Source organism: Rhipicephalus sanguineus, chromosome 7 (genome assembly GCF_013339695.2).
Source record: "Rhipicephalus sanguineus isolate Rsan-2018 chromosome 7, BIME_Rsan_1.4, whole genome shotgun sequence".
NCBI classification, from domain to species: Eukaryota; Metazoa; Arthropoda; class Arachnida; order Ixodida; family Ixodidae; genus Rhipicephalus; species Rhipicephalus sanguineus.
In genome coordinates this window covers 161845783-161871933 of record NC_051182.1, presented here as the reverse complement: position 1 = coordinate 161871933, position 26151 = coordinate 161845783, and the positions used below count along the sequence as shown (strand labels likewise).

Sequence of the window (26151 nt, the reverse complement as noted above, 5' to 3'; positions counted from 1 at the left end):
CAGGTTGCATAGCGGTCTCTGTAATAGAGATCTTTTACGCTCCATCAGTACTGTGGGGCTTGAGGCATTGCACTCCTCCCTGTCACTGGCCCCTCTGGTTAAGACAGTGCCATTCTTTAATCGTTCTTGAGAAAAAGGCTTGAGAGAGGTTTGTTCTAGACAGAGATAAAGAGCGAGGTATGGCTTCGGAATTCTTAGTAATGAATGGAGAAATTTTATTTGCATCATTTTTCACTCAGCTTGAAGGTTGTGCAGTCTGATAACCCATAATAACTTGGTTAGACTCCTCACAGCCGTACGTGAGGAAAATAAAATGATAGCACTCCTCTGTATTCTGTCAAGGACATTACTGTTGCTTTTAATGAATGGTTCCTAAATAACACAAGAATAATCAAGCTTGAGTCTATAGGGGGTGTAAGCTTATGGCATAGAAAACAGTTTTTTAACAGAAAAGCCAGTTGTAGTAACATGGATGTTCCAATATAGGTTGTTAGTAAGTGGAATTATTGAGATTATATTCATTGATTTCAGTCAAAGGGTTTTTAGCCAAGCAGGTAATTAGCAGAATTATTGTTAAAAAATTTGTTGCTGCTAACGTCCATCAAATCATGCAGCCTATTTGTGCAAATGATGTGAACCTGCATATTTTTAAGCTTTGTTTATTTATGATATCCTCTAGGCCAGAGGGTGGGACAGACGAGAGAAAAAATTGTGAATGAGACACAAGAGTAATAGTACGATGCATTAGTAATACCTAGAGATACAATGTTACCAACGATTTCAAACAGCTGTAGTGCTGGCACATTTTGACCCCCACTGCGGAAACTGAGATTCACACATATACCAGCAATTTAGGATTTGGAGTCATTCTAGTTCAGTGGCAAGACGGCGCAGAAAGTAATCACTTGCACGAGCCGTAGTCTCAAAAAAGCAGAGCCCAACTACTCTACCACCGAAAAAGGGGGTTCAGCAGTCGTTCAGCAGCCAGTCCAAGTTTCGACCCTATCTGTACGGTTAGCCATTCTGAATGGTCAGTGACCACCACTCACTCTGTTGGCTTGACAATCTCCGAGATGCGTCAGGCCACCTTGCCGATTGGGGCCTCCACCTTCAGGAGTACCACATAACTGTCTGATGGCTAACATTCAGCATACAGACACTGAGCTGCTTCCAATCATGAGGTATACATATTTTTAAGGAAACGACGTTGGTGCCCCACACCCACTGCCTTGAGGATTGTCATAGTCTTGCTTGTGCAAGAATGTCCTGCACATGAAAAAAAATTCTAGAAACAGCCATAAAATGTTTCTCTTCATTCTTATGGCACTGTGCGAGGCTATTTTGTAGGTGTGTCACGACGACCACCATGCCATTTATTTATTTTTATTTATTTATTGATGCCCTCAAGGCCAAAGGCATTACAGAGGGGGAGTGTTCATAAACAATGCAATACAAGAAAACAAAGTTCAAGTACAAGCGTTATGTTCCATGGTTATACAAGCACGTATAATGCGGTGAGCTTTTACTAAAAAAATAACGAACGTAGTACACTCCTGGCTGACGGACTCGGAAGGCAGGGGCGTAACCGGGGGGGGGAGGGCTTATGGGGCTTCACCCCCCCCCCCCTCCCGATATTTTTCGTGCTCTCATACGCCACCGACCAGGGGCGTCACCCAGGGTGTGGGATTCATTGGGCTTCAGCCTTATTATTATTTATTTAATTATTTATCTTTTTCAGACCCTCAGAATGTTAGCAAAGGCAAGTTTGATATCGGGCTCTACACGGATGACTCAAAAGTGGATGATCAGACAAACCATCAACTGCTAACTTCTCCTTGAATTCCTCCGCCAAGCTGCATGTTTATGTCTATGAACGATTTGAAGCAGAAACGAAGGTTTCAGGTGGCTTGGCTGGACAGGTACCGATGGCTTAGCTACGCAGCGTTTCAAGAGGGTGCGTTTTGCCGAGTGTGTGTCCTTTTTAGCAGAAGTGAGGTTGGCAAGGGCCAACATGCACGCACTGGGGCCCTCGTATCCAAGCCATTTCAAAAGTGGAAGCACGCCCTCGAAGTCTTCGGTGCACATGAAGCCACTAAATATCACACTGACGCTCAGCTGGTAGCTGATAATTTTCTTCAAACCTTCTCACGTTGTGTGCCGTGTTGTTAATCAACTGGAAAATGGCAGGCAAATTCAAATAAGAGAGAACCGAAGGAAGTTACAGCCTATTGTTGAGACAGTTCTCTTTTGCGGGCGGCAACATCTGGCTCTCCGTGGCCATGGAGACAGTGGTCCCATGGATTCAAGCACAGCCTCCTCTACAAATGCAGGCAACTTCAGAGCGCTGCTTCGCATGCGAACGGATTGGGGCGACACAGATGTAAAAAAAGCGTTTGGAAAGTTGTGCAAATAATGCCTCGTATTTAAGCCCAGATGTAAAAGACCAGATTATAGAAATCTCTGCTGCAATCATCAAGGAAAGCCTAGTCGCAAAAGTAAACGCTGCAGGCTGCTTCTCTGTACTTGCTGATGAAACGACGAATATTGCCAGTATCGAGCAGCTTACTGCTTGTGCAAGGTACCTTAATAAGGATGCGAACGAAATCGAAGAAGTGTTCTTAGGCTTTGTGCCAATTCACGACCAAAGTGACCGCAGGCCCTCACCGACACCATCATAAGGTTTCTTACAGACATTAGAATTAACATGCAGCATCTCCGTGGTCAAGGCTACGATGGTGCAAGCTCGATGGTCTGCAAAACGAATGGTGTTCAAGCTGCTGTTCGGGAGAAATATCCAGCCGCACTCTACATTCACTGCGCCAGTCACCCTGTTAATCTAGTTCTGTGTGCGGCATGCTCCATCACAGACATCCGAAACTGTTTTGGGACTCTAAAGGCGACGTCAGTCTTTTTCCGTAAATCTTCTAGCCGCTCACACGTTTTGCGAAAAGTTTGAGCTGTCCTTAGTCTACAAGGCAGCGCCTTTTGGGACTATGCGAAACGCACTGGGTAGAGAAGCACGATGCAGTGCTTTCATTTGTGAGCATCTTTGAGCCATTAATCGCAGCACTAGAGGAGATTAAGTTTAACGGAAATGGCGAAAGTCCAGTGCAGGCAAACAGTCAAATGTTGGCACTCTTGTCACCAGCGTTCCTTGTAAGCCTGCATGTGGCGGAGCACTTGTTAGCACTGACTTTGCCACTGTCAAAGAAGCTGCATATGAGGAGTATCGACATGAGCGCTGCCACTGACGACATAGAAGCGGTACAGCAGACAATTGAAAATGACCGCAAGAACGCGAATGCTTCTTTCTCAAAAATATTTGCACAAGTGCAGGTATTGGCAGAAAAACTAAATGTGGAGATCACCAGCCGTAGAGCCGGTGCCCGGAAGCAAAACCTTGGGAACAATGCATTCGAAAGCGCGGAAGAATATTTTCGCAGAACCCTGTTAATTCCGTTCATGGACCACGTACTAGCCCAGTTAAACGAACGGTTCGAGAAGCACAGGGCCCTTCTAAAGGACTTTTCAGTAATTGTACCATCTGCAGTACCACCAATGCAAGATGATCGGGAGAAAGGAGCAGAAAATCTCCTGACCGTTTTTGCGCATGACGTCGAAACGAGGGCTGCTTTGGAAGAACTGTGACTATGGTGGACAAAGTGGGCGAACAAAGCAGCAAACCAGCGCCCCAATACAGGAACCGATGCCCTCTCTCACTGCGACAGCAGGTCCTATCCGAATGTGTACAAGCTACTCCAGATTCTAGTCACCCTTCCAGTGACCACTGGCAGCGCAGAGAGAACGTTTTCAAGCATGAGGTTACTTAAGAACTACTTACGCTCTGAGATGTCTGAGTAACGCATGGTTGGCCTGGCACTTCTGTACGCCCACAGAAACGTCGACATAGCGTGTCGGAAGTCATTGACCGCTTCGCTAAGCTTCCTCGCCGGGTCAATTTTGTCCTTTGATAGCGAGCAGGACAAAATCAGCGCAAACGAAAGGAAAAGACACTGCTGTTCCAGAGTTCGGGTCAATGTCACCACCTTTTAAAGCAGTGAGGATTTTGTACCTTTTATCAGTCAACACCATGACCTAATATAAGCATACGAATACGGGCATCAGGTGGACATTAACAGCCAATCGACAGCTTCACCTTGTTCACTGAGAGGTCGGCATACGCGGCGTTACTAAACAAATTCAGCTATTGGGAAGCCGTTATGGCAGTATTGTTTGTTACTTTCATTTGTCGTTTTTGTTCTTCGTTGCTTTTTGAACTAGAAGTGACAACTCTCCTTTTATATTGAGTGCACAATAGTGGTTCTCACTTTTAAAAGAGTTTTGGAATAGTTTGTCAAGATGTACTTTTGGGCTAGTTGGTTCATAATCGCAGTAGAACAGCGCCGGCGAAAACAACAGACCATACGAGGAGAAGGACACGTAACACAAGCTCCTTGTGTGACGTATCCTTCTCCTCATCTGGTCTGTTCTTTTCGCCGGCGCTGTTCTACTGCGATTGGAATAGTTTCTTTCGTTATTTCTGCGTTCTTCCTTTATAGTTCTGTCCACATGGTGCGTCCGAGACAGCAGCTTGGCCCAAGGACATATCAGTTTCTGTGATTGTGCAGCATGTTCTTTTTCTTTATTTTGGGCATTATGTATAGTGATCATTGCTTAGTTCCGTATATTGATTGCATGTTTAAATGTACGTTAGTGATGTTTTGTGTAAGCATACTGCGCACTGTTTCCGGTGACATGTTTTGCCTGTATTCGAGGTGTACTTTCCCATTCTTGTTTTTTCCCTGGCCGCACCATTTGTGCAAAAAAATGAGTATTTTGCGTAAACAATCTGCATTAAAATATTTGACCTCGTCATGGCCATTTTGTGGACTTCACTTTTCTCGTTATCAGGCGCTTCTTCGGTTGAAAACTGATGCAGTTCCAAAGTTTACGTGATATTTGCCGTACTTCTTACAAAAAAAAAAAATTGAAAGAATTGAAGACAATTATTCCTGGAAAGATTCTGCGGGCATGCCAACATAATAATTTTATGAAAAAACTCATTTATTACTCGTTCTTGACAGTGCACAGCATTCAAAAAGTGATTTGCAGCATCTAATACAAATTGTCACTGGTAATACATGTTATTTATACAGTGTGTTTCAGCTAACTTGCGCCAAGTATACTTTTTAATTTCGCGCACTCTAGAAAAAAGCTGGAAAAAAATTTAACAAGGCAGTTATCTTAGCATAGATGAAGCAATTCGAAGTTGCTTAACAAACGTTACAACTTTCCTAGTTAATATTTTTCGTTATAGTTACTATTTTAAAGGTTATTTAAGCAGTCTTGGTTAATTACCCAGCTTATCGGATTGGCAATTATACTAGCATGGATAAAATATTCTGACGTTTCAGAACAAGTGCTACAACTTTTGCATTGAAGATTTTTCTCTAGAGTCAATATTTAAAAAGTTCATTAAGCGATCTTTGTTAATTGCTGAGCTTAGTGGATTGGAAAAAATAATCTGACGTGCTCTATATGGCTCAGAACAATGCTACGATTATTGGAGACGCGTAGTGCCCATGCTTATTTTTTAATACCTGGTGCTTTTTAGCTGAAACACCCTGTATACTTCGTCGTTCAAAAAATTCAAGGAGGAGGTCGCGCTGCAACGTCAGCCCCCCCCCCCCCCAAACAAAATTCCTGGCTACGCCACTGTCGGAAGGTGGTTCCAGTCGACTGATGTGAACAGGACTGTGAACAAAATTTAGTCTGAAATGAAGGTACGCCTACTTTTTGAGAATGATCTAGCCTGGGTGAGATGAAGGCTGGGAGAGAGATGATTTCATCGCATAGATTGGGGCAATGGCAAAAAATTTTATGAAACAAACACGACCGGGAAACTTTGCGACGAGATGCTAGATTTGATAAATTAAGCATGTTTTTCATGGTAGTAACACTTGCGATACGATTGTAGTTTGTTAGAATGAAACGGGCTGCATTGTTTTGAATGAGCTCAAGCGCATTGGTTAGGTTAGCAGAACAGGGGTCCCAAATGGCTGATGCATATTCTAGTTTACTATGAACAAGCGTTTTGTATAATGTTAGTTTCAGAGAGGAAGGGGTGGTGGAAAAATTACGGCGCAGATAGCCCAACATGCTGTTAGCACTCTTGATAATGGTACTGATATGAAGAGACCACGTTGGGGAAGAAGTGATATGAATGCCAAGGTAGCGATATGACTCGACTTGTTCAAGTAAAGTGCTATTTAGGAAATATGTGCCAGGAAAACATGATGATGCGCGAGAAACATGTAGTACTCTACATTTGGATGAATTAAGTTGCATTAGCCATGAGTTACACCATTCTGAGACTGAAGTGAGATCCTTTTGTAGAATACAGACGTCGTTATTGTCATTAATTTCTCAAAAGATTACGCAATCGTCAGTGAATAAGTGTATGTTAGAAGACATGCAACTGGGTAAGTCATTAATGTAAATTAAGAACAAAAGAGGGCCTAATACGAATCCCTGAGGCACACCAGAGTGGACAGAGTTTTGCGATGAAGTAGTATTGTTAGCAGTAACGAACTGGGAGCGTTTGCAAAGGAAATATTCAAGCCAGGAAAAAATTCACTTAGGCCTTGCGAGGATATTAGTGCGCGTACACCCGAAATACTATTGGCCACATTTATTTTCGTCTCTTCAGCACTTTGTGAGAACTGTTGGGGACAAGCTATGACACATCAAGCCTTCCAGTTTCCTCAACCCTCTTGTGCTCGCCTTTGGTGCCATTCCAACAGGTGGGAGCAGATCTTTTTGTCCCATTCCCTACATCACCCTTGAAAAACGTGGATAATTGCCTCACCCGACTATCTAACCTGCTATGCTGGGACACTAGCTGTGCCTATTGGAACTGCTGCCAAAGTCACCATGTTCTTCGTCCACGGAATCGTGCTGCATCATGGTGCACTATTACTGATGGTGGTGCAGCGTTTAATGCATAGTCATTGCAACAAGTCGTCATGCTGATGCATACGAACCATCGGAAGACCACAGCCTGTTATGGCCAAGCTAATGACTTGACAGAGCACCTAAACAGAACACTGGCTGACATACTGTCCATGTATGTTGATGTAGAGCACAGAACGTGGAATGAAATTTTCCCATGCATGAGCTATGCTTATAGTACAGGTCAGGAGATCACTGAGCTTACACCATTTGATCATGTTTCCAGATGTTGCATCACAAAACCCTTAGACATCATGCTTCCAGCAGACCATGGCACGACGAGAAATGAAAGCACTGATGATGTTTTTATCCCGAAAACCTAGAAAGCTCACCAACTTGTGTGGGACTGCATCCACACCCGGGAAAATAACAATGCGTGCCATTACTACCTAGTTCGACAAAATGTACAGCACAAACTAGGCGACAATGTGTGGGTCCTGTCCACCATTGTGGGCTCTCAGAGGAATTACCACCTTTGTCGATTCTGGAACCTATGTGTGGGGTGGCTTTTGAGAGGGCAGAACTGACGCAAAACAGGTTGGCTAATGGTGTCGCCAGCTCCATGAGCGAGAATGACAAAGTTCGTGCATGTGCGCATGTTCTTCGATTGTCAGAAATCACTAAAAATGGATACTTTTTGCCAAGCTCTTGCTTGTGAACTGTGACTTCCTCTAAGCACCTATCTGTGGGCTTGGTGACAATATGTTGGTATCAGGCATGTTGGTGGGCTTAGTTCAAATAATCAACAAATTTTAAATGCTTAAGCAGTTCTATGGCGACTCAACGAGAAAATGTTCATTCGTCCATCTGTCCGCGTGGGTCACATAAGATGATCACCGCTATAAAGAAAGTAATGAATAAAAGAAAATAAGTTTTCACTCCGGTGCTTGGGTTTAAACCTGGGCCCTCACACTCCAAAAGCGTCTTAACCATTATGCTATGCATCCATGCTTGTAAAATATGAACGTATGTGACCTACATGAATGCGTTGTGCACACAGTGCAGAACAAATAGTGGAATAAAAGACATCTACAGTACAAGATATAAAGCCAACAGGAGGACTGTACACATCAGGAAAATTCAAACTTTATGAAATTTTGAATTGTGATGCCAAGCGCACACTTCAGGGGTCGCAGGATGCATGTGCCATGGGTCTGTGTTCCAAACACTGTCCCATGGTACACGTACGCGTGCTAGAGAGAAGATGAAACACTGACGAGTGCTAAAAGGAAGATGAAAGATGCCACACCAATGACACCCAAAAATGGCGTTCGAGGGACAGCCACTACATACAATATAATGCAACAGTTAGCATCACTTAGACATCTCATAAAGGAGATTCTGCGTGGATTTTTTATTGTGATAGCAATTATATGGACACCCTCTGTGGGCTTTTGCCATCACTGCGATGCCGTTCTGTATATATATATATATATATATATATATATATATATATATATATATATATATATATATATATATATATATATATAAGGAACAAAACAAGAGAGAGTACGACGCACGTTGGTTTTGCGGTACATACCGCAAAAACCAACCGGGGCCAACGTGACTTCCTTGCTGCAACTATATATATATAGGGTGCACGTACGAGAAAGCAATACGTCATGCCTTACGTTTCGGCCGTGGCACGGTTTTTTTGTCAGAGAATTTCTCATTCTTTGACGAAGGCCGTGCCACGGCCGAAATGTAAGGCATAATGTATTGCTTTCTCATACGTGCACCCTCTTGTTTTCCTATACGTTCCGGACCCACTGAACTTTCCCACTATATATATATATATATATATATATATATATATATATATATATATATATATATATATATATATATATATATATATATATATATATAGGATTCCTATATATATAGGATATAGGATTCGAACCTGCAACTCCTCACTCCACAGCACGACACGTTAAATTACTCAGCCCTGAAGGCATACATTCTCCAGCATTCTAACGGCGAGCTCTTTATATACACCATTACCATTGGTGGTACGCAGATCTCCGAGCTGCTTCAGCGTGGCAGAGGCTTGTTCACTATCACCCGTGAGATGGCGCAAAGGCCCAATTGGCGCACTTTAAAGGGTGTCGCCCCGCTCATCTTTCACCGTAGTTGGGCTGCCCACCTCTGGTGGTGCAGCTAACTACAGGGCATGGTCACCTGTGCTCGCATGCCGATCTCTTTATGGACGTTCAGCAGGTAGTTCCTAGCTTCGTGCATGCAGTGCTTTCATCACTAAGTTTGCATTGAAGCCATAGACTGCACGAAGGCCACTTCGCTTGCTGCAGCAGCCGTGATTCCCAAAGGAGTGAGCTGCTACCTTTTTTCGTATGACATTCCCAATTTATGTTCTTCGAAAGTTAGTTGTGAGTCAATTCCTAAGTCACGCATACATCTTGCTCTTTTGAGCTGAATGTTCTGTTTTCTAATAAGCATCCATGCAGTAAGGTAGACATTTCATGAGTAAAAGAAAATAATTGTTTTCGGTGGATTAATTCCTAAAGGTTTGGAAGCACACTGTTTCAAGACAGGATCACGTCTTCCCACAATAATTCACAACCATGCATCAATTTAATTTCCCACTAGCATACCTGCCAACTCTCCTGATTGTATGGGAAAAAAAATAAATCTCCCGATAAACACCCACCTGAAATGAAAATGACAAAAGACAACGGTTCTAAAATTTTCTGACCTTGAGGTACCAGAGCAGCTTGCCGCGAGACCCTACCCACTGATTTAAGGACAGGAGAGGCCGCCACGTTTGTGTGTGGTCCTGGCTATTTATGGTTAGGCATGTTATCTTTATATCAACCAGGAACTCGCAATAGCTTCACACTGCGGTGCTCGCAGTTAGCTTTGCCCTCGTACAGTGTTATGTGGTGAAAGCGTGGAAAAAGGATATATTATTCGCATGTCATAGCAAGTTTGTTTTGTGCGTGTGTGTAACTGCACGGGCACGCTATAGTTATGAGCACGGTATGATTGCCGGCGTGTGAAAGCTTTACTGCAGTCATTGTTGTGCGTGACGCTGTGTATGACATTACTGCGGCGCTGAGAAGCAAGAAATAAGCTCCCCCGCCCTCTCCCCCCTCGTTTTACGAATCTCCCGATTTTTCGAGGTCCCTAGGTTGGCAGGTATACAGTAGAGTTTCATCTCATCAGCGTACGAAAGAAGACATAAATGAGGTGAACATTCTTTCAGATTATTTTTATAAACGCTGAAAAAATAATGGGCCTAAGATAAACCCTTGCAGAACACCAGAGGCTGATTCATAGGCAAAGAATACTTAGCACCAATGAAAATGTAATTTAACCTAGAGGATATGTAGTCTTTCATCAGCATGCACAGGCTGAAACTGACACTGTAAGTCCAGGGTTTATAGATAAGAGGCTCATGCGAAACAATGTCAAATCTTTGGAGGTTTAGCTAAAATGGATGCCTGGACAAGTTGGTTCATACTTGGGAAAGATAAAACAGTGCAAAAAAATACAGAACACACATAGAGCGCTGTATCTGTGCTTTTTTTGGTGTGTTCTTTTTTTCTGCTGTTTTATCCTGCTTTTGAGAGGTCAAAGTATAAGTGGCTTCAGTTAGCAACAGCGGAATGCTCAGAATCAAGAAAAACAACCCTAGTTTCTACAGACCTGCCTTGTACAAAGCTATGTTGGCAAATGCTAATCTTACACTTGAAGAAAAACGATACATTAGTGAGCATCACTGTTTCAAGCACTTTTGCAAATGCAGACAAGAGGGACACTGGATGATAATTTTTGGCATTCCTTTTATTACCATTTTTCTGGACTGGCACAACTGTTAGATTTTTTCCCCCAAAAAGGAAAAATGTTCACACACAAAGCAAGATTAAAAATTTGTTTTAGGAGACAACAAAACTTGGTATTCACTTGTAAGCAAGAGACTGCCTTGGTTTCAACTTGTTTGTGTCCTGAAAAACAAAATGTTTAAATGGTCACTAACATTGTACTGCCAGTAAGCATAGCTAGGAGCATGTGCAAAAAAGAGGAAAAGTGTTCAGTGAAAGCATTGGTTCTGTGAACAAAAAAGCAACTGGTGTATTGTATGAATAGAGGTGTGTGAATAGTGGAACTTTTTAATCGAATATGAATACAGTATTAGAAAAAAAAAACTTTGTGTCAAATATACTGAGTGTTTTCATTTTTCTAAAGCAACATCATACGTGAAGCTTGCACAGAGTTTGTTTGTAAGAAATGTAGCTTATGTACACTACCTACGAGGTGTATTCACAAAGAAGAAACCGAACTTTTGAAACAGGCAGCGCGCTGCGGCCACCGAGTCCATGTAGCTGCAGGCTTAGAAAACGAACTGCAATTTGCCATGTTTCGCTTTGACTGTTAGTTGGCAAGCTACAGCCACTGAAGCGGACATGTGCACATTCTGCTCATTGGATTAATACCAAAGTGACAATGAAAGAGCTTGAAGAACAATTTGTGTGTGTGTGTGTGAAATTTTGCTGCAGACTTTGCAAAGCTTGGCATAACAGGCGATGAGGCATGGGTTTAGGGCTATGATATTTAAACAAAGGCGCTGTTGTCGCAGTGTGTGGGTAAAGGGTCTCCTTGTCCAAAAAACACAAGAGTCGGTCAGAGGTAAAGGTGATGTTGGTTGCATTTTTCTACTGCGAAGGCATTGTTCACAATGAACTTGTACTACATGGTCAGATGGCAAACAAGGAAGTGTACCGGAAAATTCCAGCACGTTTAAGGGATGCCATGTGCAGTAAGACACGTGAATTATAGGAAAACCATACTTGCATGTTGCATCAGAGCAATGCACTAGCACATGCATCATCCTTTCTACTCAGCTATTTACAGAACAACACACTAACATTGTCATACCTAGCTAAAGTGGATGCTTAGACGTGTTGGCACAATATAGCAGAAAGAAAACAGCACAAGACACGCAGCACAATTGATTATTTATGAGATGATTATCAGATGATCAGTATAATTGATCATCTATCAGATGATTGTAAGGAATGTGTATAGTTTACAGTGATGATGCTGATAGTTTGTTCATATTATCTTTGTTTACCATTGTTCCCTCTTCCTTTCATTTCGGACTGCACAAGTATATATTTCGCAGTGTTGACGAATAAACCATTGTTGTAAGTCAGCGCTATTGTTTGTGTCTTCCTTTTTCTTGTGCTCCGTCTTTTGCGTTGTTTTCTTTCTGCCATTCTCATACCTGCCAACTCTTCCTTGATTTCTGACCAGTCCTGCCAGTTGTACAAGCACAGCCATGAATCTCCTACTTTACAGCCCTAACCCCACCTAGCTGAAATGAAAATAACAAAGTATCGTGGCTCTAAAAGTTCTCTGTCCTTGAGGAACCCCATCAGCTTGCCATGGGACCCTCCCCTCTAACCACGGATGCAAAGGGAGGGGAGGCCTCTGCGTTTGTGTGGCCTTGGTTATTTACGGTTTGTCATGTTATCTTTGTCTCGACAAGAAACTTGCGATAACATCACACTGCAGCCCACGCCCGTTAGCTTTGTCATTGTACAATGTTATGCTGTGAAGCACGCTATGTGCGGAAAGGGGCTACTGGATTTCGCGGGTCATAGCACATTTTGCCTTGCACGCATGTGGGATAATTACACATGCATCCTATAATTACGAGCATAGGTACGATCGCTGGTGTCTAAAAGCTTTACTGCTAGTATTCAGAGCTGTGTATGACGTTACTGTGGCCATGAAACGCAAAAAAATAAAGATTTGTGTGTCCGTGTGTGCATGAGCTTTTTTTTTTTTTTTTTTTTTGTCTCCCTCCCTCCCTGCAAAGCTCCTGATGTTGATTTTTGAGGTGCCTAGATTGGCGGACACGTGTTGTGTGCCATCCACTGCATTCTAAGGACCTAGCCCCAGATGACTTTTCCCCGTTTCCGAAACTTAAAACAACATTGAAAGCGTGTCATTTCCAAATCATAGAGGAAGTTCAGGACAATGCGACAAGAGACCTTCGCACCGTCCCAGAAAGTGTGTTCCAGGAAGCTTTCCAAAAATTGAGGAAATGATGGGAATGGTGTATTGCAAGTAAAGGGGATTACCTTGAGGGGAAAGGTGCTTAGAATGTTTTACAATAAGCATTAAAAGCGTTACAGCAAAAGTTCGCTTTCTTTTTTAATGCACCTTATATGTGTAGTACCGATCAGAACGAGATGTCTGAATGATTGTTGAGCTTGCAAATGATAAATAGCTGCTATGACTAATATGGGACAACAAGGCACTAACATTGTGGAAATGTGTGACCTGGTGTATGTATGGTGTCGTGTTTACTGAAGGAGAAAAGCGGGATACTACTTTACCCGACATTATTTTTAAGTTTACCGTTGTCTAATAATAAATCAGAACAAACTTGTATGTAGGCTGTGTGATACCTAGCAGCAATCCATTCTTGTTGAAAAGACTGGACGTGTTTAGCAGGAGCTACATGTTTTCCCTGCACAACAAGTGCAGCAATTCTGCAGAATAATCATTCTAAACAGTCTATCCATCTCCATTGGGATTCAATAAGCATTCTTATCTCGGTATTATTAGGGGGAGGAAACAACAAGAAATATTCATTAGATGTCAGTAGAGAATAGTTGAATGTTTATTGAGTAGCATAGACTATTCAGTATGCACACTCCTACATAATACATTTGTTAGCAAGATATGGGCTAAAATGGGCTTCTCCACTAAACACAACAGTCATTTTAAGAAAGTTTCAAGAAGAAAACGAATGGGGCTAGTATACGCGTAGCTGAAATCGATGGTTTGACGAAGCATCGTCTGGTCGGGAAGGAGCATGAAGAAGAAATTAAATGAAATAATGCGGACCGAATGAAAGGTTTTATAAACATTAAAAAGACGTTTCGGCTACCGTACGGTAGCCTCGTTCACAGTAAAGCGGTCCAGCGAAGAGGGCTTATGTCTGTTTTAGAACGCTGCCGAGACACCTGGCGTACGCTGGAGGCAGATTTCCATCATTTCTGTTCAGCATTTTTTTTTTGTAGTCTGAATAAGAAGCGATTCCAGATACTGACGCGAACACCAGTTTCTTTCATTTGCGGTTACGGTTGCCTTGGCCCAGTCTGTGTCGTGATTATATGTAGCCACGTGTTCCGCAAGTGAGATACCACATTCTTTCTGACGTCATTCATGTGGTTCTTCAGACGTCTCTCAAAGTTACCACTCTCCCCGATATAAACGTAGTCACAGACTGCACATGGGATTCTATAAACGACGCCTGGGAACTTTTCTTTCTTGAGTGGGCCCTCACATGCACCAGTTCATTTAAGTTTTCGGGCAGGAACATGCGCAACGTGTACGTCGAATGTTGTAGAACCCGTGCTAATGCTTCACTAACACCTGGCACATAGGGGAAGGCTGCACGAGCTTGGGGCTGCACAGCTCGCGTAGCGGCGACTTTGCGTGTGCGGCATTCTACGGAACGAATGAAGCTGACAGGGTACCCGTTGTTAGAATATTCACTGCGCACTTTGGGAAGGTCAGAGGCACAGTAGGCGTCACTGGAGGGTCAGTCCACCCGGCCTGTCACAAACGTTCTCTTGCCACTTCCTTGATACAGAGGGCACATAGGATTTGCTTCAGTGACGCTGACCGTGCCTCTGACCTTTCCAAAGTGCGCAGTGAACTTTCTAACAATGGGTACCCTCTCAGCTTCATCGTTTCGTAGAACGCCACACACGCAACGTCGCCGCTACGCGAGCTGTGCAGCCCCAAGCTCGTGCAGCCTTCCCCTATGTGCCAGGTGTTAGTGAAGCATTAGCACGAATTCTACGAACGTTCGACGTACACGTTGCGCATGTTCCTGCCCGAAAACTTAAACACGAACTGGTGCACATGAAGGACCCACTCAAGAAAGTTCCCAGGCGTCGTTTATAGAATCCCGTGTGCAGTCTGCGACTATGTTTATATCGGGGAGAGTGGTAACTTTGAGAGACGTCTGAAGGACCACATGAATGACATCAGAAAGAAGAATGTGGTATCTAACGCACATGCCGAACACGTGGCTACATGTAATCACGACACTGACTGGGCCAAGGCAACCATAACCGCAAATGAAAGAAACTGGTGTTTGCGTCAGTATCTGAAATCGCTTCTTATTCAGACTACAAAAAAATTGGCAGATCCCACGTACCGTGGGATTCGATGTTATGCGAAGCATGCGGCGGGTAGGTGACTGTGGCTTAACTTTTTTTACTGAGCGACACGTTACAAAATGACGCTAAAGATTTGTATCAATTTTATACGCACACATATATATGTTGAAGAGCCGCATGTGTCTTATATAACAAGTTGTTTACAGTTGGGTAACGCTGCCAATGGCAACGTGGGCATTACCAACACCAGAAGCGGTAAGCTGATATGTAGTGCTTATACGTGTCCCGAGAACGCACGCACGTTTCACGAACCCGTGTGCATGTGTGGAAGAAGTTCTTGACAGTTCTTGAACAAGGGCATCATCACCGTGATCAGTGAGCACCAGCAGCTGGTCATGACTTGCTATAAGATCCGGTCGTGATCTAAGTGACGAGGGGTCCATGTGTAGTGAAGTATGTCGTATAGTAGAGCTGTTGGAATTCGTGGATGCCTCGGTCATTTCGTCGACAGTTTGTCTGTCGACAGAGCCGGCGACATGTGGGAACCTGAAGCCACCCTTCGCGTTGGTGAGGTATAGGCCGTCGAGGCTGGTAGGCCTGGATAGTGCTACGTAGACCAACATCAGGGGATGGTGTTTGTCGTATTCGTAGATTTCCTGGGCGTAGTGGCCTACGTAGCCTAGTCTACAAAGCGGCTGTCAATCAATCTGGCATCATCCTCGGTCAGCATGAGGCCATCGCCCATCCTCGTAAGAAATGTACACTGCGTCGTTCTGGTGGACGAAGTGTACTTTACGGTGCGGTGATGTGGATATCATATGTAACTTTCGTTAATGTATTCCTCCGGGGTCGAGCAGTGCTTCAATAAAACTTGCTGAATCATAGCAATACAAACTTAATGTTTATTAGACTGCTATAAAAGCGGAGCTAACACTGGAACTACAGACGTTAATCTCATATGACGCCTGTATCGTAGGAGTACACATCGTAGGAGTATCATGTAGTGTTTATTGCTTTCTTGTAAAATTAGGTAGCCAGCACCACAACCACAAGTGACGTTGCACCGATATTACGCCTGCGTAGGCTGTTTTTCCAAACAGTTTATAGACCTGGCGTGGCTTAGTGGTAGAATACCTGATTGCCACGCAGAATGCTTGGGTTCGATTCCTGCTGGAATCCTAATGTTCATTCTTTCCATTCGTTGAGTCAACGATGCCGATGTCGGTTTTGCTTAACGCAAAGATCATTGTCTGTCTGTCTCGCATTTAAATTACCAATGACTGTTCTCGTTGTTCCTGGGTAGATATAAACTGTGTATCACCTGTGACGCATACCCGTACACCGCGGCCTGTGGTAAATGGGTATGTGCCACACGTGTCTATTGGAAAGGGTTTGACGACGTACGCGACAAGAATTTAACGTTATTCATGTCATGACCCGGCAATCATATTCGTCAAATCATCTTACCCTCCCATGCAAATCTTGGTCTACACCAAGTTAAGGAGGCCATCATGAGAGCACCCAGACGTAGGCGGCTAGATAGATAGATAGATAGATATAGATAGATATAGATAGATAGATAGATAGATAGATAGATAGATAGATAGATAGATAGATAGATAGATAGATAGATAGATAGATAGATAGATAGAAACGCTCAAAGTGCCAGAGGTTCGCTAAGAAATGCTTCGCATTTAAAAAACGCGAACAGAAATGATGCAAATCTGCCTCCAGCATACGCCAGGTGTCTCGGCAGCGTTCTAAAACGGACATAAGCCTGCTTCGCTGCACCGCTTTACTGTGAACGAGGCTACCGTACGGTAGCCGAAACGTCTTTTTAATGTTTATAAAACCACTCATTTGGTCGGCGTTATTTCATTTCGTTTCTTATTATATGCATAGCTGGGTAGTCTATTTTAATGGACATTGATGGCACCTTGTGGTACATGCATGTAATTGTAGTTTGCTGGTATTGTTAGCAATGCACTCACCACAAAATTTGAGGATCTATTGCTCAGAACTTGTGCTATGTATCAGAATCTTTGCTGAGTGGATATGAATTACCATTCAGTTCCAATTCTGCAATCAAGACCCTTTCAAAGGTTAATTAGTAAAGTTCTGATAATTAAGCATAATAAAGCTACCATTTTTCTGGCAGATAGTGTTATTTTATTTGAAAAGCGATGTAGCTGGTGTGACAAACTGTGATGTCTGCTCGTGGAAGTTTTTGAAAAGCCTTTTCTATTAGAATCTTAAACCTGGTATATGTGTTTGTGTTTTGTGCTGTTAACAACAAAACTAAATTCTTTTGCATAGAATGAAAGGAAGTTTATAACAAAGGCTATCTCATGAACGTGATTTAGTAATGAGATTTGTTTCTATTCAAGTAGTTTGAAAGTTTTTGTGTGCATTGCCCCTCCTCTTGTGCACAGTATTTTGCATGCCCCTGATGACTGGGAAGACCTGGCCATGAGCAACCGACCAGCAAGCATGATGGACAATGTGTCGACGACTATCAACATGCTCATGCAGCGTGCCACCTCTCAGATTGAGCTTGTTCGCGAGTCCGAGCTGTACCAAACATACCTGAAGGACAACCCCGTACTGTCGGCATGTGCGGCCATCATGCTGGGTGTTCTCAGCCTACCGGCACTGACCTTTCTGAGCTTCATCATTGTCCTCTGCCTCCTTACCTTCATGGGCTTCCTCTTTATTGAAGGTCAGTGGGATGTTGGCTTTTATTTTCACCAAAAGACAGCGGAGGGAATACACTGCAAAAGAAGATGGGTACAAGGAAGGCGACACACACACAGCGCTGTATGTGTGTCAGTTCTCCTTCAATAGCACTTTCATCTCGTGAGATTTCATATTTAAACAGGCCATGAAAGACACACCATTGCGCGCAGTGTTGCTTGTACTATGCACATCATAAAAAGCTTATTTGTCATTTTTCCTGGTTGTGGCGCATGTCAGTGGCTTATGTATATATGTTCATCCTTTCCATTCTGTGAATAAAATGTTGTAATTGAGCGCTGTGGGTGTGTCTCCTTCCTTGTACCCGTCTTCTTTTGCGCTGTATTCCCTGCAATGTTTCACCGACAAGCCCAAGCTTTGACATTAAGTCAAAAGGCAGCTGAAGCCTAGCTTCTAGTGAAGCTATTTCTTTGGCAGTTGTACTGAGAATTTCAATTGCTTGTATATTCAGACCTTTAGTTGGCAAATTTTTTGCTCATGCCACAAGGGTGTACTGACCCAGGACACGTAATGCTTTTTATTTGAAAGCTTGATTTCTTCACGTGGTATTTGGGGAAGTACATATACTCTTCCCACTGATGAATAGGTTTTCAAAAAAAAAAGATAGGGAGGGGGAGAGAAAGAGTTTTGACTTCAGAAACTACAGAACAATTGGGGTGCCTTTATTTGGCTCAAAGAATGCAAAAAAAGAAATTTAGGCAATGTTCTTCACTTTCTATCACTCTGTCCAATGTGTTCACCAGATGGCACAGCACTGCTTTGGCCAATGTACTATGTTAACTTCCCTAATACTCTCACGTTGTAAGGCCACCACTTATTTACAACAAAACATGCTTGTAGAAAATTCTGTATAGATGATGCTTGTTTGCAGGTAAGTAAATTTATTGGAAGCTTTTCAGTACCTTCTGAAGCCACATTCCACATGACATTGTCAAAGTAATGGCACTACTCAGATCAGCTCAAAGTGCGCAAAGCACTGTAGATAAATTTTTTATGCTGACATAAAGTACCATGCATGTTCTTACACAAGTAATGCTCATAGATTAAGGAGTTGACATGGAGAAGGGAAAAGTTAACTTCTAATGTGGTGTAGAAGTAAGCGCATGGAACCTAGGCAGCCAATAGATGCCACGACTTATACAGGAAGCAGGAACTACTCCTTTTTAGTAATGTTACTGGCAGGATGGCAACCATTTCACCGCTTAGAATAACAGAGAGCTGAGCAAATTGGTAAGTCTACATTCTAAAAAGACGGGGCATGAAAACACGGACACAAGAAAGAAGTCAGGACACCACAAACGCTAACGACTGAAGAGATGCACAACGGCAAAAAAGAAAGAAAGCACAAAAACTTATCTGCGAACTCCCATGCAATAGGAGAACCTATCAAACCGGCACACGTGGGGGTCTACGTGATAGATAACTGTTAAAGGCATTTGATCTCATCTTTATGCAAGTTAATCGACGGTTGGCTCACGCATGCGCTGCCACCACTCTCGATATACCATGCCTCAGTCATCAGGCACGTTTCTTCATTCCTACGCCGGTACAAAACTGCGCATTCATCGAATTTTGGCGTGCACTTACACTCTCGACAATGTAGAGATAGATTAGAAGGTAAGCCTCCAGTTAGCGATCTCTTATGTTCCAATAATATCTGGTTAATGCAACGGCCCGTCTGTCCTACGTAGAAGCGGCCGCAGCTGAAAGGGACCTCACACACCACACTTGTACAGCCATCTGTGAATTTGTTGGTATGTTTTATGAAACAAATATTGGTCCACTTCTTGTCTTTTACTCGCTCATTCTTCCTCTGCACAGCGGCACAAATCTTACCTAGCTTATTGGCAGCCATGAAAACAACATTAACCCCGTATCTACTTCCTACTTTCTTTAGCCTGTGGGGTACGCAATGAATGTACGGTATACCTATAACACGTTTCTTCCTATCGCTTTCTGCAACCATGCTCAGACTTAACATAATGAATGGACTTCCTTAAACGTTAACCGACAGTGGCCACTGTGCCACGAGGATAACCTACATCTAAAAGATGCATAACCTGTGCATTCAAGCTATCACTCATTTTGTGCTCACACGACTTAGTGAGGGCAGACTTAAGGCAAGACATGGCGATATCGTTTTTGACAACGTGTGAGTGCCTCCACGAAAAATTTAACAGTGGTTTTGAAGATCTAGGGGAATATTGGCAGCATACGTAGTTCTTCTGAAATGTTAAGGAAATGTCTAGAAATTATATTCCATTATTCTGAGGTAACTCTTTAGTAAAATTCAGTCCTCTTCCATTTAATTCAAAATTTTCTCTCACTGACGTTACCACGCTTTTAAAGTCCTCACCACTACAAAAATCAAGTAATCGTCCACATAACGAAAAGCCTTAATAATAGAATTACCAAAGGCACCTTCCAAAAGCTTGTCAATTTTGCTAAGATATAAATCACTAAGAACCGGAGCAACCTTAGAACGAATACACATTCCTGATTTCTGCACATAAACACCTTCCTTCCAACCTACCAGCGTCGACTTTAAATACATGGAAAGAATTTCTAGAAAAGCCTCTGTAGAAACACCACATTTATCGGTGAAAACCATCTCATGCTTTTGTTTGTTAATACAGTCATTAACACATTTTAACAAGTCCTCATGTGGCACGGGGTAATAAAGGTCTTCAATATCCATACTAAAAGCTTTACAACAGCTGGGGTTCTCTGGGAGGAACTGAACCAGCGCCTGAGAATTACACATATGAAAAGGGTCTGAAAAACTCAAAGAGGTTAAGCAGTTCTTCAAATAGCTAGATACAGCAACTTGCCAGGCGCCTTTCTCTAAAACAATTGCTCGAAATGGAATATCGTTCTTATGTGTTTTCGCTGAAAAAAATAATTCTAAAGTAAGCGATTTAGCCTTTTTGACATCACAAGCAATCCTCTCAAGATTATATCTCAACAATAGGTTGGGTTGTCTTTTCGTCCACAACCGGAGATTATTGGAACATAAGAGATTGTTAACCAGAGGCTTACCTTCTAATCCATCTTTACATTGACGAGAGTGCAAGTGCACGCCAAAATTCGATGAATGTGCAATTTTGTACTGGCATAGCAATGAAGAAACGCGCCTGATGATTGAGGCATGGCATATCGAGAATAGCGGTAGCGCATGCGTGAGCCAACCGTCGAGTAACTTGCTTCAAAATGAAATCAAATGCCTTAACACTTATCTTTCACGTAGACCCCCACGCGTGCAGGATCGATAGGTTCGCCTATTGCATGGGCATGCGCAGATAAGTTTTCGTGCTTTCTTTCTTTACCGCCATTGTGTGTCTCTTCAGTTGTTAGTCAGCGTTTGTGGTGTCCTGAATTCTTTCTTGTGTCCGTCTTTGCATGCCCTGTATTTTTAGAAGAATTTCACCACTGGTTGTTGCAGCATGGCCTTGTCACTCACTGGGGTCATTTTTTCCATTTTATCTGCTCGGACCGCCTTCGCCTTTAACAAGATATTCATCTCCGATCAGGCTGAGTGACCCAAAAGCGTCGAATGGCATATTTTATTGATCCAGTATTCTTTTTATTTGATAGTTTCGAAAATAATCGCTGAAGAGATTAGTCCAGAACACTGAACTGCATGACGCCCGTATTTTTGTATTATCGAGTGAAATATGGAGTGCTCCTGAGATTATTTTCCCCATGAAGTTTTCAATAAATCGAAATACTTCTAGCTCTTCATAAGAGCCCCATAATAATTATTCAAGTGCTTGAATGTAAATGCAACTTGCTTCTCCAGTGTACTCCAGAATGTGAAATAGCTGCTCCAGATTGCTCCCAGATGTAAAATTACCTGCTCCAAAGGGCTCCAAGATGGAAATTTCTGCTGCTCTAAAGTGCTCCAAAATGAAAATATTGCTGCTTCAGAAATTTCTTCAAATCAGAAGTCCTCAGTAGCATCACTGCATTCAGCAAGATCATTGATAGATCATAGTATAAAGAAAAAAGAGAAGCGGGCCCAGAACGGAGCCTTGTGGCACTCCTGAAATGACGTCTACATGTGACAATCGATGATGTGCCATCGAGAATGGTGCAATGTTTCCTGCGTGAAAGATAAGCTTGTAACCATGGAAGTGTGTTAGCAGATATGGTAAGACAAGATAATTTCAGTAAAAGGAGCGAGTGTATAACAGGATCAAAAGCCTTGCTGAAATCTAGGGAAATGCAATCCATTTGGCCTTCAGAATTTAACGTTGCGGCGATGTCATGAGTAAATTCTGTTAATTGCGTGTTGTAGCAAAATCCTTTCCGAAAACCATGCTTTGTGAGACAGAAAAAATTGTTAATCTGAAGGTGCTTTACTAAATTTGCATATATTGTATGCTCAAGAGTTTTACAGGACACACACGTTAAAGAAATAGGCCGATAATTACAAGTGCTCGTCTTGTCACTACTATTGTAGATGGGAATGACGTTTGCTCATTTCCGATCATCAGGTAATGCACCCTGCAATAAAGATTTTCTGGACACAGCTGTAAGAAACGGGCTGATGGAAGCGGCACAGTTTCTTAAAATGAAGTTTGAAATCTGATCTGGCCCTGATGCTGAGTTTGCAGTAAGGTTTCTTAAAAGAGATGTAACACCTTGTTCTGAAATTTAATACTCTGCCATTTCCGATAACGCCACTGTATTATATGTTGTAGTTTGAACAGCTGACGACACCGAAAACACCAATTGAATGTACTGGTTAAAACATTCTGCTTTACTTGTATTATGCGACAGGTATTTAGTATCATCGTTCATATCCGGAATACCACCAGGAGCTTTAGTCTTTCTTTTAACGTACTTCCAGACGAGTTTCAGGTTAGTTTTCACCTTATTACTTAGATCACTTAAGTGTGCTCTGCCTGCTTCCCGCAGATCTTTGGTTATCTTCTTACGAAGTTGTTTCATCTGTTTGTATGTTTCAATATCGGACGTCTGGCACTATTTTTCATAGAGACGATCTCTTCTGTTTATAAGCGCTCAAATTTCCTTATTCAGCCATGGTTTATCATTCCAGTGTTTAGCAGATATGACTTGCGACGCTTCAAAAGTGTGACTTAGTGATAACAGTTTTTGTCTTTTGTACATTCCACAAGGCATTCATGTCAGAACACAAGCGTATCTTGAAACTCAGAGAAATAAGAGAAACAAGAGTCTAGTTTCCTTGAAATGGAAGTGTAGTCACAAGCTCACAAATAGTATGTTGTTATTTCACTAGTGGCTGTCTTCCTGCCTGCGTCGCCTGCCTCTTGGGTGTAGCACTAGACCAAGAGCATCGTGTCATATGGTGCGCGGGACATACCACAGTGACGAGTAACAACAGAGTGGACAGTGCAGCTCGAGCTGCTACTCACCGAGCAACTGTCCCTTAGGGATATCTTTGAACACCACCATTGACAATGACAGCGCTACTACCCACCACATCCTCAGCTAGGTGTAAGGGAAGTGTATGAGTGGCATTAGCTGCAGACAAATGCATACACACCTGTGTTTGAAACATGCCATCTACCCAACCACATATGCCAGCACTTGCCTGTAGTGTGGAGGACAGCCAGCACTCACCCACATTACATGGAAATGCGAATTTGGGCCATCCAAAATTAATACACCTCACATTATTGTGCAAAATTTTAGAACTGAGCAAAGGGAGACCTGAATCGCCAACGAGGAGAAGGAGGCCTGAGTGGCACTCCTCGACCAAGCATGGCAGGCTGCTGAGGCCAGTGGAGCCGCGCCTCCTTCCCCAACCCCATTTCTTTTTCAATGAACTCTTTTCAAATCGAATCCTCGATCCCACAGCACCCCCCATGTGGCACATGTTTGGGTATTGTCGCACTTGGACTTTATATGGAGCGCCACGCCAACAGTTACTTATTGCCGTAGGTGTTCCTGTAATTGCTGCCACAATTAAATGTGCCAAACACTAGTAAACATAAAACTGTAAGCTTGCTGCTCATTTTGTTTTCTGGTAACCATCTCTTACTGCAAAATTAATAAAAATTTTGAAACAATACTTTATCAACCCAAATTAAATTGATGTTTCTCTTTAGTTTCTTACTAATTGAATCAAATCCGCCACGGTGGAGCAGTGGTTACTGTGCTCAGTTGCTGACCCGACGGTAAGAGTTCGATCCCGGCTGCGGCAGTCTCATTTTGATGGAGGCGAAATGCCAGAGCCCCATGTGCTGTGCAATGTCAGTGCACGTTAAAGAACACCAGATGGTCGAAATTCCCCCGAGCCCTCCACTACGGCGTCTCTCATAATCATATCGTGGTTTTGGGACGTAAACCCCCCGATATTTTTATTATTACTAATTGAATCAAATCAGTTATTTTTTTCTTTTCGCATTTCCTTTTACACTTCTGTGCTTACGTAGAAGCACAAAGGTGTTTGGCTTTCCGATTGATGTTCTTAGGCTCATTATTTAAACAGCGTTCATATTCAGTCTGGTTTTATGAGTTCGGCATTTCTACTAATGGAAGTGTAATGTGATTTCTCTAGATGTCAAATTGTTTTTGTATTTCAGGCACCCTAATCACATTTGGTGTGATTGTCACTGTCGGCATCCTGTTCTTCATTGGCACCTTTGTGGCAAGCTTTGGCTTCTGCCTCTATGCCGTCTTCTACGTGCTTCAGACTTTGAAGAGAGTTGGCAGCTCGACTGACAGCTCCAAAAAACCGCAGTGAACTGATCGATCAGTGTTCCTGGTGACACTTCTCGTCCCCCACCCGTTTATTCTTATGCACAGCATGTGTGTTGGTTTTTTTTTTCTATAACATTCCATGATTGACTTTTCTCTTGAAATTAAAAAGAATTGTATGAGAGTGATTAAGTCTTATTGTTGGGTTCAAGCATCTTTTCTTTTCGGGGCCCACCATAAAAAAGAAAAATGGAAACAAACTAGGCGTCCCAGCCATTCTCGGAAAACAGACTGCTGGTTGACTGCAAGGTCTTCCAGTCGTTCTCTTCTGCTTTTATATATATAGAGGACATGGATCACATGTTGGAAGCACCTTGTACTGAAACAGCATTGTGTGTGTGTGTATGTAATGTGCATACAACAGCATAATATGCCTCACACACAGGCAGAAGTAAAGTACTTTGCAGTAAATCCCTAATGTTGCTCTGAAAGACCCTTTGCAGAAAGAAGTTGCGCTGATGACACACGGCACGGCACTAAGTTCTTTACGGGGTTTGTGACCTCTGTGATTATATTGGCTCTGGTTCCTCAGATGAGCGCTGAAAAAAAAAGGGAGAAAAGACGCTGCAGAAATCATTTTAAAAAGCTGCGTTGTTTGTTGGGGTTTTTGTTGACGGCACCCATTGTGCAGACTGCAATGCACCACACTAAATAAAGCAAATGAAGGCATGTTGTTGGGCTAGTCGGTTCATGGATTCAGCAAAGTTTTAAACTGCCCGAAGAAGACAGGACAATAACAGGAGTACTTGTGTGTGCTTATATGTTCCTGTTTCCCATCTTCTTCGTGCAGTGTAAAACTTTGCTAAAAGCAAATGACACTGCTGGAATTCAATGTGGCGGCGCTAGTGGCGTGATGCGGGCGGCCGTTTTAGTGTACAGCTAGAGTAAAGCGTAGGGGTGTGCGAATATTCGATTTTCGAATTCGAATCGAATAATACCTAATCGAATAATTCGATTCGACTTTCGAATAGCAAGTATTCGAAGTTTCGAATAATTCGACGGGACGAATATCTAAAACGCGACGAAGGTCAATGGTGCAACTTGGTTGGGTGGGGTAGAGTTACTGTATATGCTACCTTAGCATATACAGTAACTCTAGGGTGGGGTGGCTAAAACTAACGCTGACGTCGTTACAGTAGGCCTTCCTTTGAAACTTTCACCGATATCTTGGTTCAAAAGTGAGCGCATGTTTATTTTGAGGGAGATTATGTCATTACCGCACGTAAGAAAGAAAAAAAAAGCACATGAGAAAACTGCCAGGCCCTTCACAACTTCGCTTCCGAAACGAAGGCAAGGACTTCTTGCGTAGTTCGGTCGCGTACACCGCAAGCGCCGTGAAACGTCCTCTTAGGCCCACGAAAACCTCGGTGACTGGTTTCACTTGTGAAAACTTGTTCACGCTGTGCAGTCAGTGCAGTCGCCACTGTCGCACCGCACCACTCATTCAGAAACTCTCATCGTTCCGGTGCGC

The 26151-nt window shown here is 42.8% G+C and overlaps 1 protein-coding gene across 3 annotated transcripts in view; it reads left to right on the top strand.

Moving 5' to 3' along the window:
- LOC119400435 (uncharacterized) overlaps positions 1-24808 on the top strand; it is a 51141-nt gene extending 26333 nt beyond the window's left edge. For all 3 annotated transcript variants that reach the window (XM_037667465.2, XM_037667467.2, XM_049418075.1), the window contains 2 exons: positions 17612-17898; positions 24506-24808. In XM_037667465.2, coding sequence (XP_037523393.1) covers positions 17612-17898; positions 24506-24666 — 448 coding nt within the window. In that variant the 3' untranslated portion in view covers positions 24667-24808. The remainder of the gene's footprint in view (positions 1-17611; positions 17899-24505) is intronic.
- The last annotated feature ends 1343 nt before the right edge of the window (positions 24809-26151 follow it).